The sequence below is a fragment of the Megalobrama amblycephala genome, linkage group LG6 (genome assembly GCF_018812025.1).
Source record: "Megalobrama amblycephala isolate DHTTF-2021 linkage group LG6, ASM1881202v1, whole genome shotgun sequence".
Taxonomy (NCBI): domain Eukaryota; kingdom Metazoa; phylum Chordata; class Actinopteri; order Cypriniformes; family Xenocyprididae; genus Megalobrama; species Megalobrama amblycephala.
The window spans coordinates 14731566-14754608 of NC_063049.1; the positions used below are offsets into that span (position 1 = coordinate 14731566).

Consider the following 23043-nt stretch of genomic DNA (forward strand, 5'->3'; position numbering starts at 1 on the left):
GAGCGTGCACTACACATAATACATTACAATAAATGTATACACACAACACAACAGAGTAATACGTCTATGACGTAACAATATACATAAAACAAATACGTTTATGACGTAACAATATATATATATATATATATAGTAATATTGCATTTCAAAAAGGTTTATTTACATGTGCTTACAGTATGTGAAATAGATTCTCATTCATTCAAGGTGGAGACAAAGAGAAAACTGTCCTCCCACCACCAGAGCATGGCTGCAACTGGTGGGGTCCCAATTACAGAAAATTGCTGCCATAATTGGGGAGGTCAGCATGTGTAGGATTGTGTTGGAAAAGGAGGGAGACACTGACGTGACTGAAACCACAGAGAAGTAAGGTTAAACAGATTTTTAATCATTAACGCTGTACATTTGAGTGTGTGGGGTGATAATTGTTGCCAATTGTTTGTCTTCCAGTCCTTCTGGAGTCTGAAGCTGTGGGTGAACAGGAGGTTCAGTGTGAGGGGTTCTCAGATGCAGATGCACAGCGTCCGGCTCAAAGCGGTGCATCTTCTGCGTCTGGCACATCCAAAAGTGGTCGGGTACTCACTGACGCAGTCCTGCAGTTACAGCGAGACACAATAAACGCTGTCAACAGAGTTGCAGATGAGCTACGGTAGATGAGAGAAGTGATGCAAGAAATTGCACAATTATTAAAAGATGCAGTTAAAACATGAACCTCGAGTTCTCATGGATTCTTGCACCTTGTTGATATCCCTCTTGTCGGCCAGGGGGCTGTGGCTCGGGGCCATAATGCTGGGGAAGAGGGAGATCAGGAGAGAGAGGAATACCATTCCTCAGTGCTATATTGTGCAAAACACCACACGCCCTTATAATCTTGCACACTTTTGATGGATGGTATAAAAGTCTGCCATCCGAGGCATCCAGAGCACGGCATCTGCATTTCAGGATGCCGATGGCACGCTCCACAGCTGTGCGGGCATGAGAGTGGACCCCGTTATAATGAGTTTCCTCTGAGCTCTGTGGGTTTAAAAATGGGGTGAGGAGCCAGCGTCTCAGGGGGTAGCCACTGTCACCTGCAGGTTATAATTATATTAAAAGTAACATTCTTATTGTATTAAAAGCAACAAAATTGTTACAGTTTCTACTTTTTAATATTGTTAAACTCATCAAGAAGCCAGCCATCACGTACTGTGCCTGCATTTAGTCTGTTCCCTACACTGCTATGTGTCAAGATAAAGGAATCATGTGTCGAACCAGGCCAGTGTGCCACAATGTTTGTGAGGGTCATGTTGGAGTCACATATGACTTGCACATTAATAGAATGCACATGCTTTCTATTAACATAAGAAAATTCATTTTCAGATGGTGCCCTTATAGCAAAATGAGTGCAGTCAATTGCGACGATTACATTTGGGAAACCAAACATTACTGCAAATTGCAAAGATACATGAACTATTTACATTTACATGTAATGTTAGCTTGTTTCAATGTAGTTTAAGAGTTGGCTATAGAGCTCCACTAGGCTAGCTAATGCTAAAGTTTGCGTCATGTATTTTACCAGCTTAAGTACAATAAAAGTAAGCTTAGTAATTAAAAAATGACAGAATGCCAGAATAATTTATATAAATTATACGTTGATGGAATGCAATAAAGCCGTACACTTCACAAAGTGCAAGCGAACATACACTTTAACACGAACATTAATTTTAATTTTGGCCTGTTCTCGCACAGTGTAGGGGAACCTGATGTATCGACTACCCATATTAAGTATACCATTCAAAACGACAGATCGTCCCCTTGGAATTATAAGGTTCTATCTGCATTCTGAGCAGTTTTGAGATATTGAGCTTCAAAGTTTTCGCATTCCATATAGCAAAAACTATATGGGGAACAAGTTTCTTTCAAACATGAAAATGACAGGGACCCTAAGTGTATTCTAAATGTACAATATCAAATTCCTGTCAAATTTGTATATATGAAATTTCGGAACGGGTCAAACGCAGATAGAACCTTCTAATTCTAAACACTTTTCGCTTGGAATTATAAGGTTCTATCTGCAAAAAAAAATTAATTGAAGCAATAATTTTCATGAAACACAAACAGTTTACTTATAATTTGTTTTAAAACACAAAATTAGTGTTGTAACAATGTGTTGACATGCATGAGAAAGTTAAATTTAAAAGTTTTTATGACATTTATTTCATATTTTATCCCTGTGTTTAGTTTTCCTGTGTATGACCCTGGACTGCCTTGACTACTCTGATTCTGTTCGCCGCCTGCCTTGTGATCTGTTTGCCTGTTCTCTGATTTATCCTGCCTTGTCTGCCGCCAGCCCTGATTGTTTGCCTGTCCCCGATACTGAGTTTGTCTTGGCTCTGATATTGCTTCTGCTGTTATCTGACCCCAGCCTGTACGACTGCGATCTTCTAATAAAGCTGCACATGGATTTCACTGAGTCTGCTTCGTTACAGGTTCTATCTGCAAAAAAATTAATTGAAGCAATAATTTTCATGAAACACAAACAGTTTACTTATAATTTGTTTTAAAACACAAAATTAGTGTTGTAACAATGTGTTGACATGTATGAGAAAGTTAAATTTAAAAGTTTTTATGACATTTATTTCATATTTTAAATTAATAGTTTTTTTTCTTGTTGAATAGTTTTTTCTTGTTATGTCTTAAGCATAAAAGGCAGTGTTAAATATTTTGTCCAGTGCAGATGTTAAATTTAGGTAGGAATATGATGGGTAATTTATTAGGGGTGTAACGATACACTCAGGTCACGATACGGTATGTATCGTGATACTGAGTTCACGATACGTATCACGATATTTTTAACAAAATGAAACTGAAATTCAAATAAGATTTATTTAAAAAACATTAACAAATTTCAATAATTTTCCTTGTTGTACATACAAGATCACATTTCAAGGTTTAATAAAAACCTTCTGTATTCAGATTAACAGCTGAATAGGTCTGTCTGTCACTGAAAAAAATTTTACATTTAGAATTAAGAATAGGGACCGTTCACATATCACATCTAAAAACGCGCGGAAGACGTGGCCGTGCCGCTTTCTCCTCCTTTCTACAAGTGCTTGCATGTCATTGCTATGCAACCACGAACTGCGCTTCTCCAAGTGGAGTAGAAGGTTTCAGCAAAGGATTAATTTATTTCTAGCCCTTGCATTACCTTTCCTACTATATATATTTATGGAGATAAGATATAGAAACCACCCTGTACAGCTACAATCAGCTGTTCGGCTGTTTTGTTACAGACAGGCCATATCTGATCAGTTGGTTCTTGTCACATGACCTGCGGTGCGCTTGCGGCATTCTGAAAAGTTCAGAATTTGTCATCTCGTTGCTCCTGGAAAACGCACCGCATGCACGTCGCGAACATAGCGTCGGACCAGATCCGGCCCAGATCTGGTCCGCGTGTAAACCACATGTACCAGATGTGGGCCGGATCTGGGCCACACTATGATGCTGTCTGGGAACTGACTTGCTCGTGGAAAATGTGAACAGACCCTAACACGAAGCACCGCAAGTGTAGCAGTTCTGTCTTCCTCTGACGTAAACCACAAATAAGAGGAGTGTCTCTAATTACACTCATTTGGTGGTGTATAAATGCTCCCGTAGGGGCGCTATGTGTGTGCATCTTCTCTGTCTCTGGTAGCGAGTCACCTTACTTCCGGCAGGGCGTGTGGATGTTTGTGGGGTAGGAGCTGTTGTCAGTGATTGTGGTCTGTTTGTGGGCTTTTTTTTGTTTTGTTTTGTTTTGTTTTGTTTTGTTAAAAGGTGGACTGAGGAGCTTTGTTGGATGCTATCATCTGTTTTTATAATGCATTTAGCACGCAACAATTTATGTGCCATGTGAGCCGCATTACAGGTATGTTTTGATTTTGAGCATATAACTGTATGATCATTAGCGGCCTGCTGGTTAAACTTATGTTTGTGTATTTTACGTTTAAGGTGCGGGCCAACATGCAAGTGACGTTACAGTGGGCTTTGTGTCTCGTTTATATCTCCGTTTGAATTGCCGTTTGGATTCCTGTCGTGTTGACTGCTTCGCTCTACCTCTACTACACTGCGTTATCGGACTTTTGTCACCGCGATCATTACTCTGTGAATCAAGGACGACTGGATCACAGCCTATGGTTCTATTGCTGAACTAGACTGTTTTCTCCGCGCTGTGAACTAGTTTCACGTCGTGTCGTGCTACATCGTGTCTATTACTAACCGTTTATATTTGCAGCATTCAATATTTGCAGCATTCAACACCTGCTGAATCGGCTGGACTGTGGTTTGGTCTTGTGGCATGGTGCTTTTATCAATTGGAATTGTGTGAGTGACAAACTGAATTTTAAAGCCTTAAAGTGGTGTGGAAAAGACGACCGGCCACCTAGCGATCACCACGCTTTTCTACTGTCTTGTGTTTGTTTGTTTTTCTAAGTGAATTGTTTTTGCTTTATTTTATGTTTCATATATGTTCTCTTCTGATGTGTTTTTGAGTTTGATATTTATACATATTACTTTGTTTTCTGTGATTGATTTAAGTGTTTTTGTATTTTTCTTTTTGCCTTGTTTGATGTGAGGTTGTTTTGTATGTGTTTTCTTTGGCAATACTGCTGGCTACCCGTTTCCAACCTGGCATCCAATTGGTTATTGTCGGGACCGGATGCGGTCCCTTGACCAGTTTAGGACCAGGTAGGATTGACATGGACAACTTGCATACTGGTTGAACTTGTGATGCATGTTTGTTTTATTGTTAGTTTTTAAACTAACTTTGTCAGTGGTTGTTTTAGTGTGTTTTATTTCCCTTCAGAATTGGGGCAGTCCGCTGCAGAGGACCAGTGTCTCTCGTTGCTGTGGTGGTGGGGCTTTTGCCTGAATGCAGTGAATCACAGTGAGGTGTGGCGTGCTGTGGTGTGAGTGTACACATGTGACTGCTGGTTTCCTTGGATTAGTGTGGCCAACCCCCAATTCTAAATTTGGTAACCTGTGTGAGAGTGACTTTTTATTGAAGTGGTATTTTCTATTATCCCAAAGATCATTGTTGAACTTTACGCCTCATTGTCTGATATCTGAGTAGGCCCCTGGGGTGGCGTAGTTGGTCATTAGATACAGTTGAATTCCCTCCATTTACTGACACTGCCACACACGCATCTTTTGCTTTTCTGTGAGCACAGCTATTGCTGTGGCACTGCAGTGAAAGAAAGCCATGACTTTTCTCATGCGACCAAGAGACTGACGCGAGAAACGTTTAAACCTGTTTGCAAGATCCGATGTGTGCGCGAAACACTTGAACTAGAGAGCTGATTGAGACACACCCTTAATACATTTGCTGGTCATATAATTAGAATATCATCAAAAAGTTGATTGATTTTACTAATTCCATTGAAAATGTGAAACTTGTATACTATATTCATTCATTCATTACACACAGACATATATTATTACAGAGATATATTTCAAATGTTTATTTCTTTTAATTTTGATGATTATAACTGACAACTAAGGAAAATCCCAAATTCAGTATCTCAGAAAATTAGAATATTACTTAAGACCAATACAAAGAAAGGATTTTTAGAAATCTTGGCCAACTGAAAAGTATGAACATGAAAAGTATGAGCATGTACAGTACTCAATACTTAGTTGGGGCTCCTTTTGCCTCCAATTACTGCAGCAATGCGGCGTGGCATGGAGTCGATCAGTCTGTGGCACTGCTCAGGTGTTATGAGAGCCCAGGTTGCTCTGATAGTGGCCTTCAGCTCTTCTGCATTGTTGGGTCTGGCATTTCGCATCTTCCTCTTCACATTACCCCATAGATTTTCTATGGGAAAGTTTGCTGGCCAATTAAGAACAGGGATACCATGGTCCTTAAACCAGGTACTGGTAGCTTTGGCACTGTGTGCAGGTGCCAAGTCCTGTTGGAAAATGAAATCTGCAATCTGCGACAGCTGAAACCCATGTCTTGCATACATCTGTGCGTAGTGGTTCTTGAAGCACTGACTCCAGCTGCAGTCCACTCTTTGTGAATCTCCCTCACATTTTTGAATGGGTTTTGTTTCACAATCCTCTCCAGGGTGCGGTTATCCCTATTGCTTGTACATTTTTTTTCTACCACATCTTTTCCTTCCCTTTGCCTCTCTATTAATGTGCTTGGAAACAGAGCTCTGTGAACAGGCAGCCTCTTTTGCAATGACCTTTTGTGTCTTGCCCTCTTTGTGCAAGGTGTCAATGGTTGTCTTTTGGACAACTGTCAAGTCAGCAGTCTTCCCCATGATTGTGTAGCCTACAGAACTAGACTGAGAGACCATTTAAAGGCCTTTGCAGGTGTTTTGAGTTAATTAGCTGATTAGAATGTGGCACCAGGTATCTTTAATATTGAACCTTTTCACAATATTCTAATTTTCTGAGATGCTGAATTTGGGATTTTCCTTAGTTGTCAGTTATAATCATCAAAAGTAAAAGAAATAAACTTTTGAAATATCAGTCTGTGTGTAATGAATGAATATAATATACAATTTCCACTTTTTGAATGGAATTAGTGAAATAAATCAACTTTTTGATGATATTCTAATTATATGACCAGCACCTGTATGCGGTGACAATCCGGCTTCTCTCACTGCCACCTCCATGTTGCAGAGTAGGTCATGTCGGCAGCTCAACCAATAAGATTAGACTGCCGTCATATCGTAAAAGTATCGACATCACTCAATGATACATATCGTAACATTTTTGCATAGCGAAATATCGTACTGCGATATATCGTTACACCGCTAGTAATTAGGAACCATTTAAGTTTAAGTTTCCTTTTGTTTAGACAGAAAGCAGCTACTGTAATATATCTGAGCAGGACTTTATTCCACAGAAAGTGGGACATGTACAATGGCTTTCTCTAGACATCAATAATGCTGAAATAACATGCTAACGTTTATTGTTGTAATTAAGACCCCATCAATTAAATTATTGACGATTTGACCTTTAAGCCTTAATATTGTAAAGTTTAAGACTAAAGAATATATAGACTAAAAAAATAGACTTTATAGACTAAAAAACTGCAAGAAAACAGACAATGCTTCAACAAAGGTGTTTAATAAACATTGAAAAAATGTTTCACTGACTATATTAAAAATATTTCACATTTAAAATATTTAAATTACTTGCAACTATGCAACTATGCAACAACTCCATTTTTACCAACAATGAAAAATTTAACAACTTTAATTTAACTTTAATCCAGTATGCCATAGCGTAGAGCTATAGCTACATAGTTCATGCAGCTCAGTACAAGTACACAGGTCAAGGTTAGATCAAGGTTAAAACATAAACTAATATATACATAACTTTCCCTCGTATGACAACGACATGACTGGAAATAAGCAAAGACTGCAAAACCTGAACCTATCCTCTTAATAGCGCTGCTGGCTAACGTTAGAGTGGTGTCTAACTGAAAATAACTCCTCAGCAATCGGATACAACAAAACACACAAAAAGACTGTAATTCCATGGAATTTGGGCTGCTGTCATTGACAAGATCATAAATAATACAGTTGATCATGAGGTTTCTTATAAACATCGCGTTGTGTGAAATTTAGTCTTTTTACCGATTTAGCGTTTTTAAGCGTTAGCATTCGCTATCGCGCCAACATGACAAAGAACGCTGATCCGGATTGGTCCTCATGTGTGCATTCGAAGTGCTGATTGGCTCACGCAGATAGAACTTTATAGAGCCAAGTTAGAGTGCGACTTTGTAGATAGAACCTTTTTGTTTTCTAAAAAAAGTAACAAAATGTGCACAACTTAAAAAAAGAAACATCACATAATGTAAATAAGTTGTCACAGAATATGAATATGTGAATAACTCAATTTTGACAAAAATATCAGATAGAACCTTATAATTCCAAGGGGACGATTTTGCTTTTAGTCCAGACATGTGAGGGATGTGTATGTGTGTATATATATATATATATTATATTATATATATATATATATATATAATATATATCAAATAGGCCTACATACATTCAAGCAGTTTTAACTCGGCTTTAATCCCCTTTTTGGTTATTTCATGATAATAGACGACAGAACTACGATGCTGCATGCTTGTAGTTTCTTGTGCACTTTATTTATAGTGAGTAATATACAGCGCGCTATTTGCCCGTGATTGAAAAGTGCGCGTTCTTGCAACCCAACAGTTGAGAAACATTGACGTAAGCTATATATAATGTTCGCCATCACTGCTCTGCTGTAGCTCAGTCCTGTATCATTTTCGTGCGCGTTTGACTTGCGCCTGGCACTGAGGCGAAGTTGGAGTGCGCGTCTGAAAACTCTCCCGTTTTTTGCGGACTTAAAGAGGCGGTACTGCGTTTAAATAAGCGCAATTCTTGTCAACAAAATTCACTGTCTTTCTCATTCGACAGGTGTTTAGATTTCACGCGCTTTCTCATTATAGTGTTGATATTATGATAACTCAGTTTCATTAATTCATTTGATAAAAAGTAATTCCATTTTGTAAGAGAATTTCCATCCATGCAAGTAATTTCAAACTTTGCGCGGGCAGGCGACAACATTTTGTGAAGATCAAATAAAATAAATTTGTTAAACATGCTCCACAGCGCCACCCGGTGCATTTAGTTATAACTGCGAGTTTTAGTGCTTAGGATTTATCATGGATTCACTGCATTTATAGGTGCCCTAGATTCAAAAATTGAATTTACCTCGGCATAGTTGAATAACAAGAGTTCAGTACATGGAAATGACATACAGTGAGTCTCAAACTCCATTGTTTCCTCCTTCTTATATAAATCTCATTTGTTTAAATGACCTCCGATAAACAGGCGAATCTCAACATAACACCGACTGTTATGTAACAGCCGGGGTGTACGCCCCAATATTTGCATAATGCCAGCCCATGTTTAAGGGATTACACAAGCCAGTAAAGTCTGGATCTGTGCACAGATGAAGTATCAGACTAGGTAAGCAAGCAAGAACAATAGAAAAAAGGGGCAGCATCGAGTGTAAATCAGTGCATAGTTAATGATGCCCCAAAATAGGCAGTTAAAAAAATGTATTTTAAAAAATCTATGGGGTATTTTGAGCTGAAACTTCACAGACACATTCATGAGACACCTTAGATTTATATTACATCTTGTGAAAAAGCATTCTTGGGCACCTTTATGGCCAGAAAAGCAACATAGTAAAATTTGAATAGTATTTTTATTTTTCAAATATTAATTACAGATCGAATATTCGACTATTTGTGCACAACCCTATTCGCAATTGTGATTTGCAAAGTCTGAATTGCGTCATATAAAGCCACAATTGTGTCTAATAAAGCCAGAATTGTGAGATATAAATTGCAATTCTGATTTTTTTCTCAGCATTGCAAGTTTATATATTCTGACTTTATAAGCCACAATTACAATCCATATAATTTTTTTTTTTTTTTATAATATTCTCTCTATTAGTATAATGTTTTTACTCAAGTATTGATTCATAAAAATGAAAACCAAAAACTAATAATTGTTAACATTAGGGATAAGAAAGCGGTAAATATATTTTCAAAATTAATGTACAAATTATTCTGTACCTCTTCCGGGTTAAAATGGATGCAAATGCAATAGGAGGGTTAAAATGTTAAGTACTGTCAGAGGTCTTTAATGACGCTCCATATACTGGGATGTGAATTTGATAGGTGCTTGATATAATATAAATGGTGCTTTAAAAAGTCCTTGAAAGTTCTTGAATCTGGTGTTCATGAAAGAGTGGGAAACCTCCTTCATATTCATGACATGTGCCTTGAAAATTACATCCAGGATAAAGGACTCAAAGCTCAGGATGGTAGTCTTTTGTCTTTTCTCCTAGAAAAGAGATGAGCCATGATAAATACAGCCGTTTGTTTAGACTACAGTATCTTCTTTCACCAAAACATGCACTCTTGAAAATAAATGTGTGGTTTATGTCAGGCATTCCACATTACCATCATCTCAATCTCTTGATAAACTTTTTGTAAGTAAACAAAAGGAATTCACCTTTTTGCCAGTAGAGTGAGCCGATTCCTGTACCATACTCGTTTGAAGCTTTACAGATATACATGCCATTGAGGTCAGACGTCAATTCCAAGAAGATGATTTTGTTCCCTTCTATTTTAATGACATCATTAGGGATAGTCTGGTGTTTGCTGTTTCATGAAAAAGAGCAAAGAATATAAAATCAGTTTAGTGTAGTCTGGTTTTAACCCTCTACCGCACGCATTATGATAGACCTATAGAAAAAAATGTTTGACTCTTTTTTTTTTTTTTCTTTTCTTTTCTTAGAATGGCTTAACTTGGTGCTGTAAAAAAAATTGTGAATTTTTTTTTTTTTTTTTTTTTTTTAAGGTATTTTATGATATGTTGCCATATGGCAACAACATCCATAGTGGAAATAACTTAGAATAAGTGTAAGTGTATATAGTTAATATTTTTCCTCAAAAATGTTTTTTGTATTGAATCAATTGGTGCTATTATAAGCTTTAACAGAAATTATAAACAACACCTTATACATACTTTCCAACATCTTGTGATTTTATTCTGCTTTATATTCTTTGAATGAATTTCATTACATTTTTCATGAATATTATTTAAACTGCAAATTTATACAGTTAAAAACAAATAATACTGTTTATCTTGTATCATAAAACATTGACAAGAAACCAAAAACATTGTAGTTCAAGGAAAATTCAACATTACGCAGATGTATGCACCTGCATACACCTGCTGGACAGCTTGTCATAGCCAGGTTGTTCAGCAGGTACCTGTTCGTCATTGTTGGCACAGTGTAGAAATCGTTTGATAGCCTCCCATCTTTTCATTGACATTGTCTCAGCCACACAATCTACTCTTGTCTTTGTGCCCCAAACATTCGGGTGTGTGGCAGACCATGCACAGACATGTGAAAGCATATTCCCAGGAACTGCTCCATCTCCTCAAAGGTGACATTCAAGGGCGTGGTTTGGTCACACTGGATGGCATAGAGATTGCTCTGGACCACCATCTCTTCAATGATGTTTCTGCTCAGAAGACACCTGAAGTATTCAATGGGCTCCTTTACATGGTCAGGATGAGGGGGGGCTACCCTTCCATCCTGGAATGTCAGCAGTGCTCCTCTTTTTCATCCATTTCAGGTTCTTCATCTTTTGGAAGGGTGGGTACAGGGCAGCGCTAACCTCTTGATTTAATGAAACGTAAGCAAACATACATGAATGTAATGTAGAAAACTTGTAGGAAGATGTGGATGATTCGATTTCAAGACCTCTTCTTTTACCTGACCCATAACTGTCTCTTTTACCCACCTTGTTCTACTTTACTTTCTGCACAAGTCCAAACCTATATGCACACTCTCTCACGCACACGCGCACACTCTCTCACGCACACGCACACACTCTCCCACTCACACACCCACACACACACACTCATGCACTCACACATGCATAAATTTTCTTTAAGCCCTAATCTGTACGAGTTGAGGGCGTGTCAATGAGAAACAATAAGTACCACAATATTTATAGATATTAGCAGTGGCATTGTCAGGCTTTTCTATTTACAACAAAGTAAGCTGATTCCCAGCAAAAAATACAATAGAATCATATAAAAATGTAATATGTAACGATAACGTTTACAATGGCTTAATTAAAAACATAAAAAAGAAACATACAACCAATGCACATTCTTGAGCTACATTTTCTAGAAGTAGAAGTGTTATTTTGTGTAATTAATTTAGAGAAGGCACACCGCCATCATATTCCGACGAAAGTGACTTACCTACGCACCTACCATCGTACACGACTTCCCGCCTCGTAAATACGAACTTCCCAGGAGGTCTCCTCTTTCCAACACGCACACACAAAAAAAAAAAAGAATGTTCTCTTAAAGAGACAGAGGCAAGGAAATGAACACAAAGTGTATGTTATGGCATATATGGCAACACCATGCGGTAGAGGGTTAAGACTATCCACCGTAAAAAAAATAAATAAATAATCTGTAAAAATACGGGACAAAGTACCGTATTAATGTGAAGGAATTTTCCATATTTTCTTTTTACAGGTTTTTACCTGTATTTTGAATTATGCATTGCATTGTGGGAGCAAGAACCTCAGTCGGTGTGAAATGCATGAGAGACAAACGCCGTTACACACACGGATCACCATCACGTTTCAGTCAGATTCTGGAGTAGGATAAACCTCAAGCTTCTGTGGTAAACATTAAGAATTGTATTTTGATTTTTATATTTTTGTCACATAACCTGTTTTAGTGCGCTAACTTAGTATTATATTTTAGGTGCGATCTGGCTTGTTTGTCAGACCCTTTGCATTTACCGAAAAAGGGGTGTTTTGGTCTGAGATTTGCATGTGGAAATAACCGGTATTTCAATTCCACATACTCTTCGATCAGCACTTTCATGTTAGCAATCTGAGACTCTGGAAGTCTCAGAGTCTCAGATTGCTTACATAAAAGTGCTGATCAAAGAGTATGTGGAAATGAGAGACCGGTTATTTCCATGTAAATCTCAGACCAAAACACCACTTTCTGCTTCACTATGCTGTGTTATAGGCCTATGTTCTTGCACAATGATTTATCATGATATTTCATTGTCTGAATTTCTGAAGCACTGCAGAACCCACAGACATGTTAATCATGTATTTTTCTCGTGTGGCCATAAAGATTGTGGATGAAAGTTTTCCTCATTCAATTGCTTTACTGTTCATATGTCTTAAACACATCCAAACAGGAGGGCCAGACAAACCTGAAACCGGAATGTGTCTATACAATTAAAATGTTCAATGAATTAATGCATCACAGAATATGCAGATGTTAAAGGGCTTCTGTTTCACTTGAGTAGCCACATACAAGAGGGGCTGACTGTAACTTGTCCCTTTGATGGATGTTCTAAGACTTTCAATGTAAAATCATTATTTTCATCTCATATTTCCAGATATCATAGAAGGTGGAATGTCACCCAGATAGCACCGGTTCATCTACAAACTCGATTCCAAAAAAGTTGGAACACTGTACAAATTGTGAATAAAAACAGAATGCAATGATGTGGAAGTTTCAAATTTCAATATTTTATTCAGAAGAGCATATATTGTTCTAGAACTTGGATATACCTTTCAGCATTGATGGTGCCTTTCCAGATGTGTAAGCTGCCCATGCCGCACGCACTCATGCAACCCCATACCATCAGAGATGCAGGCTTCTGAACTGAGCGCTGATAACAACTTGGGTTGTCCTTGTCCTCTTTAGTCCGGATGACATGGCGTCCCAGTTTTCCAAAAAGAACTTCAAATTTTGATTCGTCTGACCCACAGAACAGTTTTCCACTTTGCCACAGTCCATTTTAAATGAGCCTTGGCCCAGAGAAAACGCCTGCGCTTTTGGATCATGTTTAGATATGGCTTCTTTTTTGACCTATAGAGTTTTAGCCGGCAAAGGCGAATGGCACAGTGGATTGTGTTCACCGACAATGTTTTCTGGAAGTATTCCTGAGCCCATGTTGTGATTTCCATTACAGTAGCATTCCTGTATGTGATGCAGTGCCGTCTAAGGGTATGGTTTTCCATCCAGTATGGTTTTCCGGCCTTGACCCTTACGCACAGAGATTGTTCCAGATTCTCTAAATCTTTGGATGAGATTATGCACTGTAGATGATGATAACTTCAAACTCTTTGCAATTTTTCTCTGAGAAACTGCTTCCTGATATTGTTCCACTATTTTTCGCCGCAGCATTGGGGGAAATCGGTGATCCTCTGCCCATCTTGACTTCTGACAGACACTGCCACTCTAAGAGGCTCTTTTTATACCCAATCATGTTGCCAATTGACCTAATAATTTGCAAATTGGTCCTCAAGCTGTTCCTTATATGTACATTTAACTTTTCCGGCCTCTTATTGCTACCTGTCCCAACTTTTTTGGAATGTGTAGCTCTCCTGAAATCCAAAATGAGCCTATATTTGGCATGACATTTCAAAATGTCTCCCTTTCAACATTTCATATGTTATCTATATTCTATTGTGAAAAAAATATAAGTTTATGAGATTTGTAAATTATTGCATTCCTTTTTTATTCACAATTTGTACAGTGTCCCAACTTTTTTGGAATCGGGTTTGTATGTGAAGTTGCAGAACAGTCTTCTCCAGGTGAGGGAGCACATGTTGATTATAGTGTACCTGAAGAAATTGATGTGGTTAATGCAGACCAATGTAAGAATGAAGTGCAAGATGCCTACACAGACAATCTAGCTCTGTTTTACTTGGGTTTGCAGGCAAAACAATTAGTTCCAGCCTCCACAATTACAGAGATAGCAAATGAAATGCAAATTCTTCTGGATATTCAATAGGAATATTCAATGGATGGTATGGTGTTTCTGCTGAGACCTTAAGATATCTTGGGAAAAGTGCATATGAGCAGAGTCCTATGCACAAGGCCTTACATGCAAATGGTCCTTTAACTACCCACCACAGACGGCTACAGTATTACAAATCGCACTATAACTATGTTCAGCCTGTTGAAGTCACACTTGGTTACAATGATACAGGCCAGAAGAGGCACTACCATTACATTCCAATACTGGAAAGCCTTGGTGCACTGCAAAGAGAGTGCAGTGCAACTCAGAGCTTCAACCATCTTCTTGTTGAAGATGGTACACTATGATTTCACTGATGGCCATGCCATTAGATTTAATGCCATGTTTGTGTCAGACCCAGACTCATTAAAGGTGATGGTTTTTCAAGACTCTTTTGAGATGGCTAATCCTCTTGGATCCGCCAAGCAAAAGCACAAAGTTTAGTCTACTTCACTCTGGGGAAATTTCTATCCACACAACTGGTCAACTGTTGATCAAATACAGTTGGTCATACTCTGTATAGAGAAGGACTGAAAATATTTTGGAGTGGATAGAGTTTTCAGTAAGCTTGAGACATGTTGAGACTTGCGTGAGCTGGAGGTAAAGGGCATATCTTTTGAGTAAAAGCTATATACAGGGACGGTTCCATGCATAACCTGGGCTCCCACACGATTAGTGGGTTTACAGAAAATTTTGGCACTGCTGAGTATTTCTGTAGATACTGCTTAATGACAAGAGATGAATTTCACGCTAACCCTCTCACAGCTGTCACTCAGAGAGATCCTGCTGGTAATAAAGTGTCTGTGCAGTTTTTGGAGATACACCTTGAAGTGACCATGCATCAAGGCATTAAGGCCAGAACACACCAAGCCGACGCCGACAAACTAGTGGCGACGAAAGCAGACTGCGGGGTTGGCTCACGTCGGCAGCTTGGGTCCAAAGTTGCCCTGACACACCAAACCAACGCTAAACGGCTGACGGCCAAGCAGCACGTCAGTTCTGCACCTGCGTGAGATGAAATGCCTTTCTGAACCAGCAGGCGGCAGTAGCTGAACAGCCAATCAGAATTATCAAATGGCCCGACGGACCGATGAGCTACGACGCCGATTCAACATTTCGAATCGGCCGAAAAAAAGCTGACGAGGACCAACTTCAGCCGACGGTGTGGAACACACTGAGAAAAACTGCCCGACGGCCGACCGTCGGCTTGGTGTGTTCCTGCCTTTAAACACAAGTGTTTTCAACAAACTGTCTAACTTCCATGTGTGTCACCCTGGATTACCGCCCTGCCTAGCACATAATTTGTTTGAAGGTGTTGTTGATTATGACCTAGCGATGTGTTTGCAGTACTTAAAACGAAAATGTGGTTCAGTTACGAGTCACTAAATGACAGACTCAGATCCTTTCCTGGTGAAAGCATCAACAAGCCAAATGCTCTACCCAACAAAGGAGTAAAGCTTGGAGGCCATGCAGCCCAAAACGGGATGCTTTTGAGGTTCTTGCCTCTTCTGGTGCGTGACAGAATAGCAGATGCTAACAATTGGCAGTTGGTACTTCTACTGAGGGAGTTGATTGAATTTGTCTGTGTGCCTAGACTTTCAGAGTCTCAGATTGCTTACATGAAAGTGCTGATCGAAGAATATGTGGGAATGAGACACCGGTTATATCCACATGCAAATCTCAGAGCAAAACACCACTTTCTGCTTCACTATGCTGACTTGACTTTACAGTTTGGTCCACTCATACATACTTGTCCATGCACTTCGAAAGTAAGCATAGCTATTTCAAAAGGTGCATCAGGTCAAGTAGGAAAGTCCCTTGCTCATAGACATCAGTTCTTTCAAGCATTTCAGAGTAGTGGCAATTTATTTAGCCAAACGGTTCAAGTTTCAGACTCCACTAGCTTTTATCCAGAGCTCTATGATAGTAGCATAAGAGAAGCAGTTGCAGACTTTGGACTTACCTCAGTTAACTCAGTTGTCACAGATAAAATCCAAGTTAGAGACACTTCATACGCAAATGGTATGCATGTCTTACTGAAATATACCAAAAGACAGATACAAATAGCTAGCATTTTTATCAAAGATGAAACAACTGCCCTACTTTTGCTGTGGGGAAAAACTGCTGGGTGCCTAAGCTTGGCGTGTACAAAATGGATAAAAATGCTTCCGATAAAGCTCATCTGTAAAAATATTGACAAGCTCAGTGACTTTACTTCATTTTCTTTTTACCACAGATGTGCAAGTTTACTTCTCCCACTTAAACATATCCCACTATGTAGTCTGTCAAAGTTATGCCATCACTCAGAAATGATCTGATGGATTCACTCAGACTCGATATGATTGGCGTAAACAGTGTAGATTACTATAAGCAATGGGTTACAATTTAAAGCTTGTATCTACCTTAAATTTAATTGTTCAATTTAGCTCATTTGATTTTACTTGTATCTTTTATTATTATTATTATTATTATTATTATTATTATTATTATTTATTATTAAAGATAAATCTGCCCCAAATCTTGCTATACGATTTTGATCAGAACTAAAGTGATTAGAGCAGGAGGCCCCGACTTGTATTTGCATGTACCATATTGTTATTATTTAATGTCCATTGCTCATGTTGCTCATGAACCACTCTACAGCACCTTTGTCAAATGGTGCTATGTAGAACCCATAAGAGGTGCCATATCGCATTATATTTCTTCAACAAAAATGGTGCTAAACAGCACCAACAGTGGTTCTTTGGCTCGTAAAGAACCTTTAAAGGGGCTTAACAGGTTCTGTATAAGGTAGCAGTGCTATAGCACATCAGTCATCCCAAAGAACCTGTGAAGAACCACTGAAGCACCAAAATGTGGTGCTATACAGCACTTATAGTGGTTCTCCTATGATTACAAGGCAAAGAAACACTTTTAGTACTATATAGAACCATTTTTAGAGTGTTTCCAAGACAGAGATAGCTCATGATCTTCAGGAGTCCTGCACTAGAAAATTGATGGCTGAAACATATTGCATCCAGCGTGCAACCATCAACAAAGGAAGCAATGTAAACACAGTATTGGAAGAGTGGCCTTTCCTTTTTGAAGCTGTTGACCTGTTCGATCACACATGTACACTCATTGGCTTTCCGGTGCAAAAAAAAGCTGGCAGAGGAATTAACAGACTTCCTTAATTCAAAAGAAATAAAGTTTGAACTCTGTGATGATCCAGTTAAGCTGATCTCTGGTGGCCCGACAGACCGACGAGCTCCGACACAGATTCAACATGTCGAATCGGACAAAAAAAAAAAGCCAATTAGGATTCAGCTGACGGTGCGGAACACACTGAGAAAACTTAGTCGGCCGACAAACAAAAACTGCCCAACGACCAACCGTCGTGTGTTCCTGCCTTTAAGGCTTGCAGAGTGAACATGGCCCTAGTGGCTTTGTCTTTTGTTTGGATTACAGTTTTTTACAAACGTTAGGACACATTTCTCAATACTTAGGTCACTTTTGCAAAACTCTTCACACAGTTCTCCTAACCAACTTTCAGCTTGGCAAAGCAGTTCATTTCACATTCAAAATGCACTACAACTAGCAAAACACTTTATTCAGGTCTCAAATCAACTCATTCTTCCAGAACACTAGGTTGACAGCCAACAAACACACTTTGTCACCCACAAAACAATGACCTAAAAAACACAACAACATGTAGCATTATACAATGTTTTCTTGTGTAAAACAAGGACACATCTATGTTTATAATTCACTGCAATATATGTTACTGGAATAAATCAGACATGATGCAGAATTTGTCAATATTTTATGTCATTTATTTATTTTTATTTTTTTGCACTGAGTAATTTCAAAATACAAGAATTTGTAACACCATCCACTGATACAGATACAATTCAATTGTTTTTATAGCATTTAATTTTAATATTTAAAATATATTTCATTAAAATATTACTGTAGAAATGCAGCATATTTCTGTCTTATTCAGTTTTGTATTATGTTATTGTTTTGAACATAAGTTTAACAGTTTTGAAAACAGTATGTAAGCATGTGCAAATTGGCCTGTACGTACAAAGAGTTTTGGCAGTTGTTGTGTCTGAGTGAGAAAAGAATTCATGAAATTTGAGAGATGTAGTCATTGAATGCATTTTGTACCAAAGCAATGATAACTGATCCTCAGTTTAGCCCACATAGACTTCTGTTGTGCCCTAGTGTCTGTAAAAGTGTCTGTGCCCTAGTGTCTGTAAAAAAAAAAAAAAAACTGTAATAGAAGTACCATTTGCACATAGATCCTCGACTCAGCTCTCCCTCCCTGCAGCCACACTCCAGATGCAGGTATAACGACCATTGTGAACATTTGCTCTATAGTACAGTGGTTTTGGTTCAACTGAATCCTTTAAGATTTCATACATCAATCAGCTTTCACAAGAAAGTAGTGCAGTTCACAATCATTTTGTGATGAGGCAACCATTTTAAACTAGTGTTGATTTTTCTGTCAGGGAGATTAGAAGAGAAAAGATTAGGAGAGACAAGAAACGACAAGGCAGATGGTGAAAACTTAATTCTTCACTGACACAGGTGGCAGACAGAACCACGAGAATAGAGCTACAAATAATCTAAAATAGTATCCACTACAAACTATTAACAACAAAGCATACAATAGCTCATGAAATAACACAGTAGCACAAAGTTTACCTCACACAAGGCAGAATGTATAACGAACTGGCAAAACATGAGGGAAAGAGAGCACATTGGAAAGGGAGCTGAGAACATGAGGAACATGTGAGCATACTCAGGCAAATGAGGACTCATCAAGGACTAAACAAGAAGGCATGGTAATTGGAAACAAGGAGGTGGGACAAGAGGAGCACATGGCCAACACAAACACAGAGTCATGTGCTCAAGCTCAAAACAACCAAAGACACATTGAACGAAGACAGGACTATCAGAGGAAAACTTGAGTTCCACTTCCAATTTAGATGTTTTTCATACAAAACAACTTTGGTTTGTAATCTCAAAGTGGAGAACACTCAAATATTATGCCAACATACAGAATTATTAAAATTAATTAAATTAAAATTCTTTATTATTATTATTTTTTAAACCCCAATAATTTTAGTTGGATCAAATATGGCTATTTAATCTGATTAGAATGAGATCTAGTAATGATCATTTAGCACTTCTTTTACTATATATATTTTTTTATTATTTGACCTTAATATGACAATACATTACGGTGAATTCTGCACATGACAAAACTATTTTATGACAGGTGTTGATAATTAATTATATTAAATTACATTTGAGTCACATCATCAAAAAAAAAAAAAAAAAAAAAAAAAAAAAAAAAATAGTAGGGGTGTAACTGCGGCATCCTGGCCAAATTTGCCCATTGGTCTCTATCCCCATATATATACACTGATATATACTGAAATCTATCTATCTATCTATCTATCTATCTATCTATATATATATATATATATCTATCTATCTATCTATCTATCTTCTATCTATCTATCTATCTATCTATCTATCTATCTATCTATCTATCTATCTATCTATCTATCTATCTATCTATCTATCTATCTATCTATCTATCTATCTATCTATCTATCTATCTATCTATCTATCTATCTATCTATCTATCTATCTATACTTATCTCTATTTGCATATTGGATTTCCTACCTGTGCCAGCTGAAGTGTGTAGCTGCAGGATTGGCATCTGCCTCACACTGATAGACTTCAGCATTAGAGTGATTTTCGAAAGGTGTCACAAACACCAGCTGAGGTGGATCTTTAAAACACACAAACACAAACATATGACTGCAAAGTTCTCACATGTAAACTACAATCCAGCTAAACAAATTCCTGTATACATTTGTGCAACCAGTTCAAATGACAAATCAACTGATCAAAATAATAAATGTGTAAACATTTGGATAAAAAGATAAATCAATATTTACAGTAATGAAAAACAAACATTTAAATACAATGATTGTGAAAAAGTCTGCTTAATAGTACTGAATGTGCACTCCTACTATACTTCAAATCTTAAAAGTATATATATATATATATATATATATATATATATATATATATATATATATATATATATATATATATATATATATATATATATATATATATATATATATATATATATATATATATATAAAAAAAAAAAAAAACCTTCACTTGCAGATAATATATTAATGAAATAAAAGGCAACTTAGCATACTTAAAGGGTTAGTTCACTCAAAAATAAAAATTCTGTAATTAATTACTCACCCTCATGTCGTTCCACACCCGTACGACCTTTGTTCATCTTCAGAACACAAATTAAGATTTTTTTCATAAAATCTGATGGATAAGAGAGGCCTGCATTGCAAGCAAGACAATTAACACTTCCAATGCCCAGAAAGGTACTAAAAACATATTTAAAACAGTTAATGTGGTTCAACCTTAATGTTATGAAGTGACGAAAATACTTTTGTGCACCAAAAAAACTAATAACGACTTTAATCAACAATATCTAGTGATGGCCGATTTCAAAACACTGCTTCATGAAGCTACAAAGCTTATTGAGTCATTTGTTTCGAATCAGTGGCTCAGAGTGCGTATCAAACTGCCAAAGTCACGCCCCCCAGTGGTAAACCACTGAAATTTCGAAACACTTATGATGTAACAAAGTCTCATTTACTGAAATCATGCGACTTTGGCAGTTTGATACATGCTCCAAACCACTGATTCAAAACAAATGATTTGTTAAGCAGCTTCATAAAGCGGTGTGTTGAAATCGCCCATCACTAGGTATTGGTAAATAAAGTTGTTATTTGTTTTTTGGCACACAAAAAAGTATTCTCGTCGCTTCACAACATTAAGGTTGAACCACTGTTTTAAATATAACTTTAGTAGCTTTCTGGGCATCTGAAAGTGTTAATTATCTTGCTGGCAATGGAGGCCTCACTGAGCCATTGGATTGTATCAAAAATATCTTAATTTGTGTTCTGAAGGTGAACGAAGGTCTTACGGGTGTGGAACGACATGAGGCTGAGTAATTAATGACAGAATTTTCATTTTTGGGTTTAATTACTGTCATTAATTACTGAGGCAGGAATTGGCCCTCAAATGACAGAGATGTGTGCAGTTTGTGTCATCTTATAAAGACTCACATTACTCACAGTGCACATTGATCTTGTGATCAATTCTCAATTCCTCTTTCATCGTGGCATGTCTGATCACACACTTGACAAGCTGTTGATTCATCTGTACAGTAGGAGTAGCAATCAGACTGCTTTTGACAGTAAATGTCCCATTCAGATGTTTCACTGTGCTGGTCGATATCCTCACAGAATTAGAGAAAGTGCCCAAATGCCAGGACACCTCAGCAGCAGGCTCCGCTGTGGAAGCTGTGCAGGTCGCCAGGGGAACCTCAGAGCGTCCAGCCACAGGCACTGCATCCACAGTCAAGCTCACATTCACAGGGCTCGTGGCTGGTGATCATGAACAACTAGGTCAGTCAATCAGATCTTTTAGCACATTTTAAGTAAAAAAAAAAGAGAGATTAAAACCAATATAATAACACATTTTTATATTTAGACACTTGTATTTGATATTTTTAAAGCAGGGATGGTCAAACTCAGTCCTGGAGGGCCACTGACCTGCAGAGTTCAGCTTCAACCCTGATAAAACTCACCTGCCCCTTCTTTAGTAATCCTGAAGACCTTGATTAGCTGGTTCAGGTGAGTTTGATTAGGTGAGCTAAACTCTGCAGGACAGAGGCCATCCAGAACAGAGTTTGCCAATCCCGGTTTTAAACAAATGATAAACACTTGCAAATGAAAGCATTTGCTCATGTGGAGTATTTCGTGGGTGTTAAATAGACATTTATACAATGTTTTAAAGATGTTTTATGTTTATGATTTATACTTTTTAAGGATGTTCCCAGCTAACAATTGTTAAGTTATGAAAACGTTATTCCTGAATGTTTTTTAATCGTTCAAAATGTCCTTTAATGTATTAAGAATGTTTTTTTCTTGATTTATGTGATGTGTCTATCATTATGAAAATGTTATTTCTGTATATTTTCTGAAAAAATCGTTTTTAAAGGTTTTAAGAGCATGTTCTCTAAACATTACGGGAACGTATATTAACTATTAATTACATTATAAGAACATTGCATAAACATTTTCCTATTATGTCAACAAACAAAAATCAGCACACTGCCACTGCTGCTCTCAAAATTTATTAAAAAGACAATGTTTCGACCAAAGAGGTCTTCGTCAGGTCAGGCAAACAGTAGTCAAAAAATGGCAATTTCTTTCAAATTTTTTCAACATGATCAATCACACCTGATACAAGTCATCAAACTCATCACCCAATAATCCAATCAACACTAGTAACAAATGGAATCAAATAAACTCCCGTAATTTGTATGGCCCTACCTCGTTATATGAATAATCACATCAATACATTATTCCAAGGTTGTCCAGTTGCCAGATCTTGTATGAAACGCGTCCTACTCACACAATAGATATCATACAATTTTTAATCGATTTGTAACCTCAACCTGGCAACCTACAACTCGGTTGCGCTGTTGATATCTGCGCAGGTAGACGGGGGAATTTGAATCAACCGTCACTATTAAAAATGGCATTAGAAAGCTC

General features: G+C 37.6%; 1 protein-coding gene across 2 annotated transcripts in view; it reads right to left on the reverse strand.

Moving 5' to 3' along the window:
* Nucleotides 1–449: 449 nt before the first annotated feature.
* Nucleotides 450–23043, reverse strand: part of si:ch211-214p13.3 (nectin-3-like protein) — a 129727-nt gene continuing 107133 nt past the window's right edge. For both annotated transcript variants that reach the window (XM_048193061.1, XM_048193060.1), the window contains 5 exons: nucleotides 21559–21870; nucleotides 20063–20171; nucleotides 10032–10180; nucleotides 710–1067; nucleotides 450–590 (listed from right to left, as the gene is read on the reverse strand). In XM_048193061.1, coding sequence (XP_048049018.1) covers nucleotides 527–590; nucleotides 710–1067; nucleotides 10032–10180; nucleotides 20063–20171; nucleotides 21559–21870 — 992 coding nt within the window. In that variant the 3' untranslated portion in view covers nucleotides 450–526. The remainder of the gene's footprint in view (nucleotides 591–709; nucleotides 1068–10031; nucleotides 10181–20062; nucleotides 20172–21558; nucleotides 21871–23043) is intronic.